Consider the following 11,194-nt stretch of genomic DNA (forward strand, 5'->3'; position numbering starts at 1 on the left):
TATTATTATATAAATAGCAATTCATGTGTATTATGTATGAAAATACTGAACTATCGGAATAGTACTATAGTAGTAGAGATAACAGAATAGAGTAGTCGCGGCATCGAGTGGTAGTAGGGATAACAGAAAAGTACCAAAACATTTTTTGGAGGATTTTTATTCCAATTACCCAAGATTATATTCAATAAACTTATTGTCCCCATTAGGTATATATAGGTTGGTTATTCATATAATAATTAAAAATAAAATATTATATTTTAGTTATTAGTTTATTACTTTTTCTTTAGTTTGGTTCAAAACTCTTTGTCTCAATCGTTGTCTTCTCTTTTCTATTTCATTATCGCTAAGTTCTCCATCATCATCATTACTGTCTTTTTCATCACCAGACACCTGTCTACGACTTCTGCGATTGCGTTCAACATCAGACTCATCATCAGATGAATCATCTTTAATAACTTGTGGCTCATGCAAAAGTCGCCTATCTTTATGGCCATGTCGGGCAGTTAAACCACCTAAACGTTTGAGGCGTGCATCATTTAAGGCATCTGATGGTAAATGAATCATCTGTTCTGAATCAAAATTAGTGGTGGGAGATGCTCCCCGCACTTTACGAGAGTCCAAAAAATCATCATCATCTGATTCTTCTTCAGATGTAGACTCTGGAGCATATTCTGGACGCTTGCCTTGGACATATCGGTGAACCTTCACCTTTTGCATCGACACTTCACCTAAAAACCAAAAAAATAAAGTTAACTGCTGTACAGGGCATAGAGATTAGGTAGGTAGTTAAATAATAGTTTATTATTACCTTTCTCATTTCTTACAGGAATAGCACCGGCTGTGCTTTGAATTTCTTCCATTTTAATTTAGAGATAGAGCCTATTTTTTTCTTAAATTTATGGTTTATGGGCTTACGGCCAACGGGCAATGGATATTAACTATTAAGAAAATAATCAAGATTATTATTATTTATTATCATTTATCAGTATCTTATTATTTGTTTATTAATCAATTTAAATAGTACAATCACAGAACCAGAGAATTCTGTGGTCAAACCACGATTTACACCATGGTACAGAATATTAACAGGTAGAACATTGGTGGTTGAATAGACCTTATACATGGTTAATGGTTCAAGAATTTTTTCCGTGGATTTTTTTTTTAAGCCATGTTGACAAGACTGGCACGTCGGAATTTAGCAACGCATACAAAAAATTATATTATCTACATTATACGCTAATAATAATTATTAACTAATTATTAGTACATTACTATTGTATTATAATATTTACTCAATGGTCTAGCCTACACGGTTTTATTATAATATATTATAATCGTGAACGTTAAACAATATGGTTGTCCACGGTCTTGGAACGTTATCAGCGGTTATCAGTCAGATAATGCATGTTTGTCATAAACATGTGAAATGGTAAAAAAGTAAAAAGTAAAAAACATTTATGATATTATCTCAAACAGTCAAACTCACTATAATAGTCACTATAAAAAATAGCCACTACACTAGTACACTCGGTCTGACTCAGTCAAAGTTTTAAACATTATACTGGTTGGTGATTGCCGAATCTCGAGTTCCCGACTTCCGTAATTTCGTATCCCTGTGGCCTGTCAAAAACTCGAATTCAATCGTTATTTGTCAATTAATAAATCAATTGGATCATGATGGCGTGATTTGACCATTGAACGTTTAATCTTTATTTTCAGTACCTAGGTACATACTACTTTTGTACTGTATAGGTAGTCTAAATTGAATGTTCTTCACAGGATTTTCTAAAGTCAATATGGCGTTGTAGATGGTGTTTGGATTCTTCTGTTTTAACTTGTGGTAAATTTTGTTTTGTAATCCATTTTCATTAACCCACCGTTAATCGCGCAATAGTCATTTATACCTAGAATAAAAAATAATATATATTTTACATTGCAATCATTATACTCAATATACTTTTTACACATTTTATTAAAAATAATATAATAATATTTTAAATACCTATTTTTAATAATTTGGCTTCCAAGGTTTTTTTTGAAAACTTCAATTGCTGACATGAGGCTCCATATAATCTGTAAATTTTATATTTTAATTTTAAAATATCCATTTAATGTATAAGGAAGTACATTTTTATAACTAAAATTATAAATTGTAAAAATATTGTGTAACAATTATTTGCTTTAATAAAATTAATAAAAATGTATGAAATAATGTTTTTTTTATTGAAAAACATTACAGGGTTGAAAAGACCTCAATGTGACTAAACATCAATAAACTGGCGTGACTAACGGCGGGTTGAGATTAAGATGAATGTGTTACAAGTTGAGTGTTATGAATGAAATATAATACAATATTTGATTAACATTATTGGAATAGTTAATATAATACATTTAAATTCTCATCAATATTTTTTATTTAACATTTTTTAAATGTAACTTCTCGGGTAACTTTTAAATATTATTACACATCTACGTAGTATTTATAAATTGTTGTTTATAATATAATAATTTGTTTATAAACATGGAGCTTCTCTGAGCATAGTAACCACTATTTTTATCTTCAATAATGTAGTAATTCAAAATCTGTTTTTGGAATTTTTAATTTTTGGTATTTAAAGACCATATTTTTGAATATTTGAGAATTTTTTCATATATGATTCGGTAATTGAAAATGTATTTTGTGACCCGATGCCCAATTATTATTTAAAATGAAAAATCCTACAACAAGCAAAAATATACAGTATAATATAACAATTTAAATACCTATTTTAGAGGATATCAGCGCATGAATATTCGTTTTCTATCCCAGACCCCCCACGTGAATCATAGATAAAACGCATTCATGTAAAATAGTTCTTTTATGATTTTTGAGTAATCTTAGCATAACATCAACTATTAGAATAATTATGGAGGATTATATTTTCGAGGGTTTGTCATATCGGTTTTATATTTTATTATTATTTGACTTAATATTGGACTAAAAAAACTTGTAAATTGAAATGGCTATAGTTGAAACAATATTTTAAATTAGATAAATTGTTATAGGTACCGTAAAAAATATTATTTTCTATAATTTTTGTTATAAGTGATGTTATTCTAAAATTACTTAAAAATGATTTTTAATGAATATGTCTTGTCTATGTTGTTTGTGGACCAGAGAGAGAAAACAAACAGGCATGGACATCTTTTTAACAATTAATATAAATTAACTCGTAAATTAATAAGAAATAAATATTTTAAGGATCACAGTAATTGTATTATATTCCTTTGGTCAGGGGTTCTTACATTTTCTGTATTATAGACCCCTGTATCCTTTACAATATAAAGTATAGCCACGGACCACCTAGTCACTCAAAAAAAAAAAAATTATTAGTATAAAAAATTAATATTTTAGTGTTCATTAAAAAAATAATATTATACAATATTAATATTAAGTATATTAAGTACAAGTTGCAATAATTATTTTTATGCTTTTTTATGAAATTAAATTCGACAAACATCAATAAAAATTATAATAAAATTTATTCCGTAGACCACTAAGTAACTGCTTAAGAACCTTCATACCTTAGAATGATTAATTATTTGATCTTAGAATCAAATGTAATGTTTAAATATACAATATCTTGTATAATCAATACGTTATTAATTACATACTTGTTAGTTTAATTGTATTTTATTTTAAAGATTTCCTGTTCCTCAATTTGAATACTTCAAAAATGGACCAACCACCAAAGGTAAAATACTTATTAGTTATTATAGGTTTACCTTGTATCCATTTTCCACATTAAAAATTAAAACATAATTACTTAATATTAATTTGCAAAAATACTTGTTTTAAATCTGCCTTTGTTGAAGTAATATTCAAAGTATTAACCCACTTTGATTGAAAAACTGCATGAAATTTTTTTTAGTATACTGGGTGATTCTTTTATCAAACAACACTCATTATTTCAAAAAGTGTAAATTTTTTTACAAAGTTTCAAGTCGCTTATAAAACAACGTTTTTATTAAAAAATTATATTTTTAAATATTTTTTATCCTTATAATTTTTTAAGGTTTTTACTTTTTTTAATGATAACAGGATTTTAATTTTATATTCCAAAGCAGAATATTTTTCTTAGTATTTTGATACGCGAAAATTGTATTTGGGTTAGTAGTTTTATGTGATTAAATTATTTAACTCTTGTAAGTTAAACCTATACCAATTATTTAAAATATTAAATATAAATATTTAAAGTTTGATGAGAGGTGAAGTGGACAAACATCTTGCGGGGAACCCTGTACCACTCCACTCTGCTCGTCTAAACTTTAAATACTTATAATTCATAAACCACTCGCCCCAAATTCGATTTTCATGTATCAGTGTTGTTTGATAAAAGAATCATTCTGTATATTTAATAGTTACTCGTAAAGTTCTCAATATTTATATAGAATAATTTCAACATTTAATTTCTTACAAACATAAAAAGAAAAACTGTTGTGAAATAATCTTTAAGAAAAATTTAAACATTTAAAAGAATACCAGATTATGTAGAATGTAGAAAAATGGAATTTTTTTTTTGTTGATTTATTAACAAAATATATGTTATTATTATGATTATGTCTTTAAAAATATTATAAAAAAACTTAAATTTGATAAAATATGCAATATTCATACAACTATGAATATTACTAACGTTTTTGTTTGTACACAATTTGCTTAGTTTAGAATAGTATTAAATATAAATTTGTTTTTAAACAGCATATCAATTTCATATTTTTTTTTGTTCTTCAATCCTAATATCATTTTAAAAACAATTTTATCTCAACATAGTAATAAAACAGTGTTTTGCGTTAAAAAAAATTTGCAATTTGCCATGTTTAATTATAATTGATTATTGAACTATATTTTAAAGGATACTTCAGAAATAGTTCCTCGAAAATATCAACTTGAGCTTCTAGAGGATTGTAAAAAAGCAAACACTATTTTATACCTACCAACTGGAAGTGGCAAAACATACATAGCTACAATGCTTGTTAAAAGTATGGGCGATTGTTTAACTAAGTATGTATACAAACTATTTTTTTTAATGTTTCCTAGTAAGGCAGATTAGTTAAATATTTGAAACCATTTTCAGACCAATAGGTCAAGGAAAAAAATGGACATTCTTTATTGTCCAATCTGTACCACTTGTTAGCCAACAAGCAGGTAATTTAAGAAGGCATTTGCCATGGAATATAGGAACATTTAGTGGTGATATGAATGTTGACTTTTGGTCTCAACAGCAATGGAATGAAATATTAGAGAAATGCCACGTGAGTATCATGATTATTGTGTATATGTACTAATTAGGAATTAGTGGTGGCACATGCCAAATTTCATCGAGTAGTTAAGTGAGGCGATTGTGCTTACAAAAAAAATAGTGTAGGATTAAAAAATATTGAATGGCAATGTTTTATTTGTAAGACTATGTAGAAATAAATTCAAAGTATTGCTATGATACTATATATTAAAAAAATTGTTTTAAAATTTAAATTATTCGGTAATTTTGGGTAAATAAAAATAATGTTAACATTTTTCAAAATTCAAGGGAAATACATTTTTTTGACTTGTATAGGTTTTTGACTTACTAAGGTTGGGGGGTTAGGTTAGGTTAGATTAGGTAAGATAATAGCATTTATTTTTGACATATGAAAATTTTTGACTTATCAATATTCCACTGTACCTACTTATGTACATTTTTTACTCATCTTAAATACATCATTTAAATGTAAATAATATTTTATTATATTAATCATGAATTTCATTTTTTACTCTTATGAATATTGTCAGTTACGTATTTAGTGGCAATTGTCCTGGGCACCAATTTTGAATCCTATAAAGAAGCGCTAGATAGGTTAGGTGGTGCTTGAGGTTTAAAGTACCTAATACCATTGATTATGAATACTAAATGCTAATAATGTTGTTTTTAGTAATTAATTAGTATGCATTAATTATTTTATAATTTAACTTAAATTAATAAATAAAGTCATGGTCAAAAGTAAAATGTTGGCTGTAAACTAGTAACGTCTCAAAGATAACTACAAAAAAAAGGTTTATTTGAGTAATTGAGTTGCAGCTTAGGTTTTTTGTATGTTATATCTGAGTTTTTTGAGTTATATCTGTTTTGCGTTGTTGCCTGATTAATAATTACCATTTTAAGTTGTGTCTATGGTCTATTATACATTCATATTTCATCCCTATAACATTATTGTTGTCCATTTGATAACAACTACAGGCAACAATCATGATATAAGTTTATAATTTATTGTCATATGATCAGTCTTGTAAATTACTAAGTAAAAGTATTCAAATACAGATTTTAAATATTTTTAAAAAATTCCTTAGACAAAGTATTATAAATACTTTCTTAAAGTATCTACTCTGTATTAAAAATTAGACCTTATTAAAATAAAATCGGTTTTCGGTTCTTAAATTATTGGTTTTTTACTGGTTTTCGTTCCAAACTGGTTAATTTTTTGTTTTGCTTTTAATCACATAAAATGAAAAATAAATAAATTTAGAATTTATAATAAAATATTTTTAAACTACTTTTGTCCTAACATTCATATACTTTGATAAAAAAAACTAGATGAGTATTTACTATTTAATAGTTAAACCAAATGATATGATGTAAAATACTCTATAAAATTAACATAAAAAGTGAAAATCAATTCAGTCAATTTATGAGGCAAAAAATATATTTATAAAAATTTTGAAAGTATTTAAAAATAGTTACAAATACTTGTTTTACTGAGTATTCAAATACTTTTTAAAATAAGTATCTGTACTTGAATACTTTTAAAAAGTATCTTTTACAAGACTCCTATATAGTAATGTTTTATTCCTCATAATTATTTTATAATTTATCATATATTATTCTTATTGTATTATGACTGTATATGACTGTTTTATAATGGCAGTTACGAATTAAATAAATTTTAAATTATAAAAAAAATATGAAACAAGCTTTTATCAGTGCAATAATATCAACTGATATACTTCTATTGATTATTGTCAAAGTGGTCTATGTCAAATTTAATTTGGTCATACTGCATCATTGGCCGTTTTAACAAGTAACATAATAAAATTTTAATGACATCTGTCAAATAATCCTAGATTCTTACAAATGTGACAAATTGGACTTTATTGCACCAAGCCACATTTTTTTTTTAATTTTTAATTTGTATGTACGCTAAAAAAAACATGAACAGTAATTCAGAAGAGATATTACCTTGGGATGCAATCTTAGTATCTAAAATGTTGAAGGGATTAAGTTTTATAAACAAATTTATAAGACTTGTTTTAAAGTGTTAAGATGGTTTGACAAATTATTGGGAGTTCATTTTTGGTATTGTGGTAGACTACACACTTCGCACTTTATAATTATGTCTTTATGTACATTGTACATATTATGTTGTTGAATATTAATTTAAATGCCAAACAGGGCGTTATATCTCTCTTCACCTGGGGCACCATATTAGGAAATACGCCACTGAATATTGTTTGGTGTATTCTTGATTTTGGACTTTTAGGTTTTGAGTAAATAAAACAAATTAATTTATTATCTTACACTAGACTGGGTTGGTCAATTTTACCATATAGTTTTATAAGCATTACTATTTCATAAGTATATAATATAAGTAGGTTTTACTTAATTTGTTTTAAATTTATTTTTTTAGATTCTGGTTATGACTGCTCAAATTTATTTGAATAATCTGCGTCATGGCTACATGCATATCAAGGATGCTAATCTTCTTATTTTTGATGAATGCCATCATGCTGTAGCATTACATCCATTCAAACAAGTTAGTTAAATTTAGAGTTACTTAATATATTATGAAAAATTAAATTCTAGGTGTCTATTTAGGTGTTGAACTGTACACTTAGCTTGTGTTTAAAAGTTATTAAACTATTAAATTTATTTTAGATTCTGAACAGAGGTAACAGAATTCAACAGTTGAATGTATTGATTTTCCAATAGTATTGTCTTTATTTGATTTAAAATTTTTTTTTTTTACTGTATTCTCCTTTTGCGGCAGTAAAAATGCTTTAATTTTCTACTTTATCATCTTTTCTGGTAGGAAAGTGAATGGAGTGGTACTTTTTGAAAGAAGGAAAAAAATTAAGGAAAATGGGGATTTTTGTGCAAAACCAGTTTTCAACAAAATCGATTAAGTTTTTTTGATGTAACTTAAAAACTATAAACCTTTTATTGTAGATACAGTAAAACTCCAATTATCCGGACGAATTAATGTCAAACTTATCCGGATGATTGAAATATGGTATATTACATATTTACATTAGGTTGTAACAATTGACAGGCTAAAATGTAAGACGATTAGATAACAACTGACTACAATTACGATTATGAGGAACGACAAGCCCCGGATTAAGACATTTTGAGGCCCAGGGGCCAAGGTTTTAAAAGAGGCCCCTGTACGAAAAAAAAAAATAATAATAGTTTATTATGTGCATTATGTTTTTAATGTATATATTATTTAATATTAGGTACCTGTTATAATAAATATATATAGATATTAGGTACTTTGCAATAAATAATGTATCATTTTATTTATAAATTATAATGTATGAGCTTTTTTCTTCGCTAAATAATCATCGATTTTTTTAAGGTGATTATTCAGTGTTATAAATTATAGCCTATAACGAAAAAAGTAATAGACAAATCTAAGGCCCCTAAATAAATTTAAACAATTGTGGCCCGGGGGCTATGGCCCCCTCTGGACCCCCCCTTAATCTGGGCTTGAGGAACGACGAAATACAATTTACGAGTTATTAAAAGTCCAATCTTTATTTTTTCGGATAATCGGGGTTCTACTGTACTTTAAATTTTCATAAAACGTTTATATGACCATTTCCTAAGATGAAAATATTTACTTAGTTTGAGCTATTTGTAGGTATTTTATTTTAGTTTTTTCCTTTTTTTGTCAATAAATAAATTTTAGCTTGGTAAAATACATTTTTTATTAATCCCTTATTTTGTCGTAATTCAAAAATGAATAACCGTAGATACTTGAAATTTTCACCAAGTGTTTATTTTATCGATTCCAATATGTGATCAATTTTAAAATATTTTGAGTTATCAATAGACATTTGAAAAAAAAAAATATTGAATTATTTTTTGCTTGGTTGAAAACCTGAAAATTTAAAGATAAAATATTAAAGATACATTAGGATAATTTTTTCTATTGACATTTAGAGTTAAAACATTGACAAAATTCATCAAAACCTATTTTCAATTTTGTGTTTAAAAAATTAAAATGTTCAATTTTAGATCGCGGAGCGAGGAAGCTATTGGTTTTACAATGGTGTTTATTTTTTTTTTTATATATCCTGTATACAAAATTTCTACCAGAAGGACTGCTTCGATTTCAACATATAGTACTTTATCTTTTATCAAATTGGATCAAGATGGTACTTTAGAGAGGTCATTTTTTTCGATTTTCTCAATAGTTATTTAATGCCACGGGAATAAATCATTGAAAAATTACGAAAAAACCCTAAAAATAGGATTTTAATTTCTAACGCTTTGTATATCACCATAGAAACGAATAAAAATTTTAATATTATAATATTAATTCAACTTACATGATAAAATAAATAATAAAAATATAAAATATCCAGACTGACAAACCGTCTCTGCTCCGAATTGTTTTTCTTATACAATGATATTATGTCATTGAATTCAAGTCTAATACAATCCATTATACAAATATACAATGACCCACTTTTAATCTACTGTACAGCAGAGCGACATCCACTTACCTGCTTTTTATAGTTGTTATGGATATTCAATTCAAGGTATATCATAAGTAAGTCATCCACTGTGACAAAACAAAATTGATTTTGATTAAAAATATCCTCTTTGCTTTATTTTTTTTGTTTTTCTTGACGCTTTTGAAAATTATGGGGAATTTTCAATTTTGATCTTTTGCATCCACCAATTACATTCACTTTTCTACCATATATGATACTGAAGTTGAAAATAAAAGCTTTATTTCAACTACACATTGTGTTCATAGATACAAAATTATGGTTAAATATTCAATGTCTATTTAAAGTACAGTAGAACTTCCATATAACGGTCACCGAAGTGACTGTAAATAATGACCGCTATTTAGAGGTGCCCGTCCTACAGAGGTGACCGTTATTCAGAAGTTCAAGACCTTCCAGGTGACCGCTATATAGAGGTCATACAAATTTTAAAAATAAAACACCAATATTAAAATAACGCATATGAATATGGGTATTAAAAATTGTATTTATGATTTATCAAACAATGTAGATAGGTAGGTACAGTTTAAAATTAAAAAAAAATCTCATAAGCTTTTATAAATATTAAAATTAAAAAAATTGAGTTATATTAGTTTGTTTTAGATTCATTTGATTATTTGAACAATTTTTTTCAAAATTAATTTCTGCGGTTTTTAACATATTATAACCATATAATGTCACCTTTTTCAAGAGTGAAAGCTGATAACTATTTTATTTGAGTTAAAACCTCAGAATAGTTTGATACAGCGTACTCGGTTTCTTCAGTTACTTCAGTTTTGTCATGTGTTTCCTCCCAGTCATTATCTGTTGTTATGAATGACTTGATATCAGTACTATCTTCTTCAGTTCTTAGATTTTTGTCGACCAAAAAAAAATTTTCACCTTGCATATGAGTTGGAAGCATACAACAACTAATTGTTCACCAACAATTATTTTGTTTTCAAGATCTTTGTTATCTAAATCTATAGGCAAATTTTCCAAAATAAAATCTGATTTTTTAAAACATTTAGTAACACAACTATCAGTTATTTGCTTCACAGACTGTTTTATCCACATCAAAGCGTCTAATACAGTAATATTATTTTCAAGTTCATCAGCATCTTTTACTACGTCTATCTGTAATAATATTCGCCTAAGTATCATTTGTCGGTAAATAACTTTAACATTTTGGATTATACCTTGATCTAGAGGCTGACAGTGTAACGTTGTATTTGGTGGTAAAAATACTAAGTTTATGTTTTGTAGTTTTAAATCAGGATGTGATGTTGCATTATCACACGCATGTGTTGTCTCCGTCTTACACACGTACGTTATAGCAAATTTTCGTTAAGAAGATTCAATTGTGTGCTGTTAGTTTTTATATTAGAGTGAATTGACCTA

The 11,194-nt window shown here is 26.7% G+C and overlaps 2 protein-coding genes across 9 annotated transcripts in view; one reads left to right on the plus strand and one right to left on the minus strand.

Annotated features, from left to right (window-relative positions):
- Nucleotides 1-968, minus strand: part of LOC100162971 (microfibrillar-associated protein 1) — a 4,572-nt gene extending 3,604 nt beyond the window's left edge. The window contains exons 1-2 of the mRNA XM_016809619.2: nucleotides 809-968; nucleotides 277-728 (exon numbers count right to left, since the gene is read on the minus strand). Of these exons, the coding sequence (XP_016665108.1) occupies nucleotides 277-728; nucleotides 809-860 (504 nt within the window). The 5' untranslated portion in view covers nucleotides 861-968. The remainder of the gene's footprint in view (nucleotides 1-276; nucleotides 729-808) is intronic.
- Nucleotides 969-1,302: 334 nt separating this feature from the next.
- LOC100166428 (endoribonuclease dcr-1) overlaps nucleotides 1,303-11,194 on the plus strand; it is a 42,344-nt gene continuing 32,452 nt past the window's right edge. For 5 of the 8 annotated variants that reach the window (XM_001945855.5, XM_003240061.4, XM_016809610.2 and 2 more), the window contains exons 1-5: nucleotides 1,474-1,840; nucleotides 3,685-3,734; nucleotides 4,896-5,044; nucleotides 5,118-5,295; nucleotides 7,702-7,827. In XM_001945855.5, the coding sequence (XP_001945890.2) occupies nucleotides 3,717-3,734; nucleotides 4,896-5,044; nucleotides 5,118-5,295; nucleotides 7,702-7,827 (471 nt within the window). In that variant the 5' untranslated portion in view covers nucleotides 1,474-1,840; nucleotides 3,685-3,716. Of the gene's footprint in view, nucleotides 1,445-1,473; nucleotides 1,841-2,239; nucleotides 2,323-3,684; nucleotides 3,735-4,895; nucleotides 5,045-5,117; nucleotides 5,296-7,701; nucleotides 7,828-11,194 lie in introns of those variants that run through there. The other 3 variants (XM_029490195.1, XM_029490196.1, XM_008189326.3) reach the window with 3 other exon arrangements.

Source organism: Acyrthosiphon pisum, chromosome A2 (assembly GCF_005508785.2).
Source record: "Acyrthosiphon pisum isolate AL4f chromosome A2, pea_aphid_22Mar2018_4r6ur, whole genome shotgun sequence".
NCBI lineage: Eukaryota > Metazoa > Arthropoda > Insecta > Hemiptera > Aphididae > Acyrthosiphon > Acyrthosiphon pisum.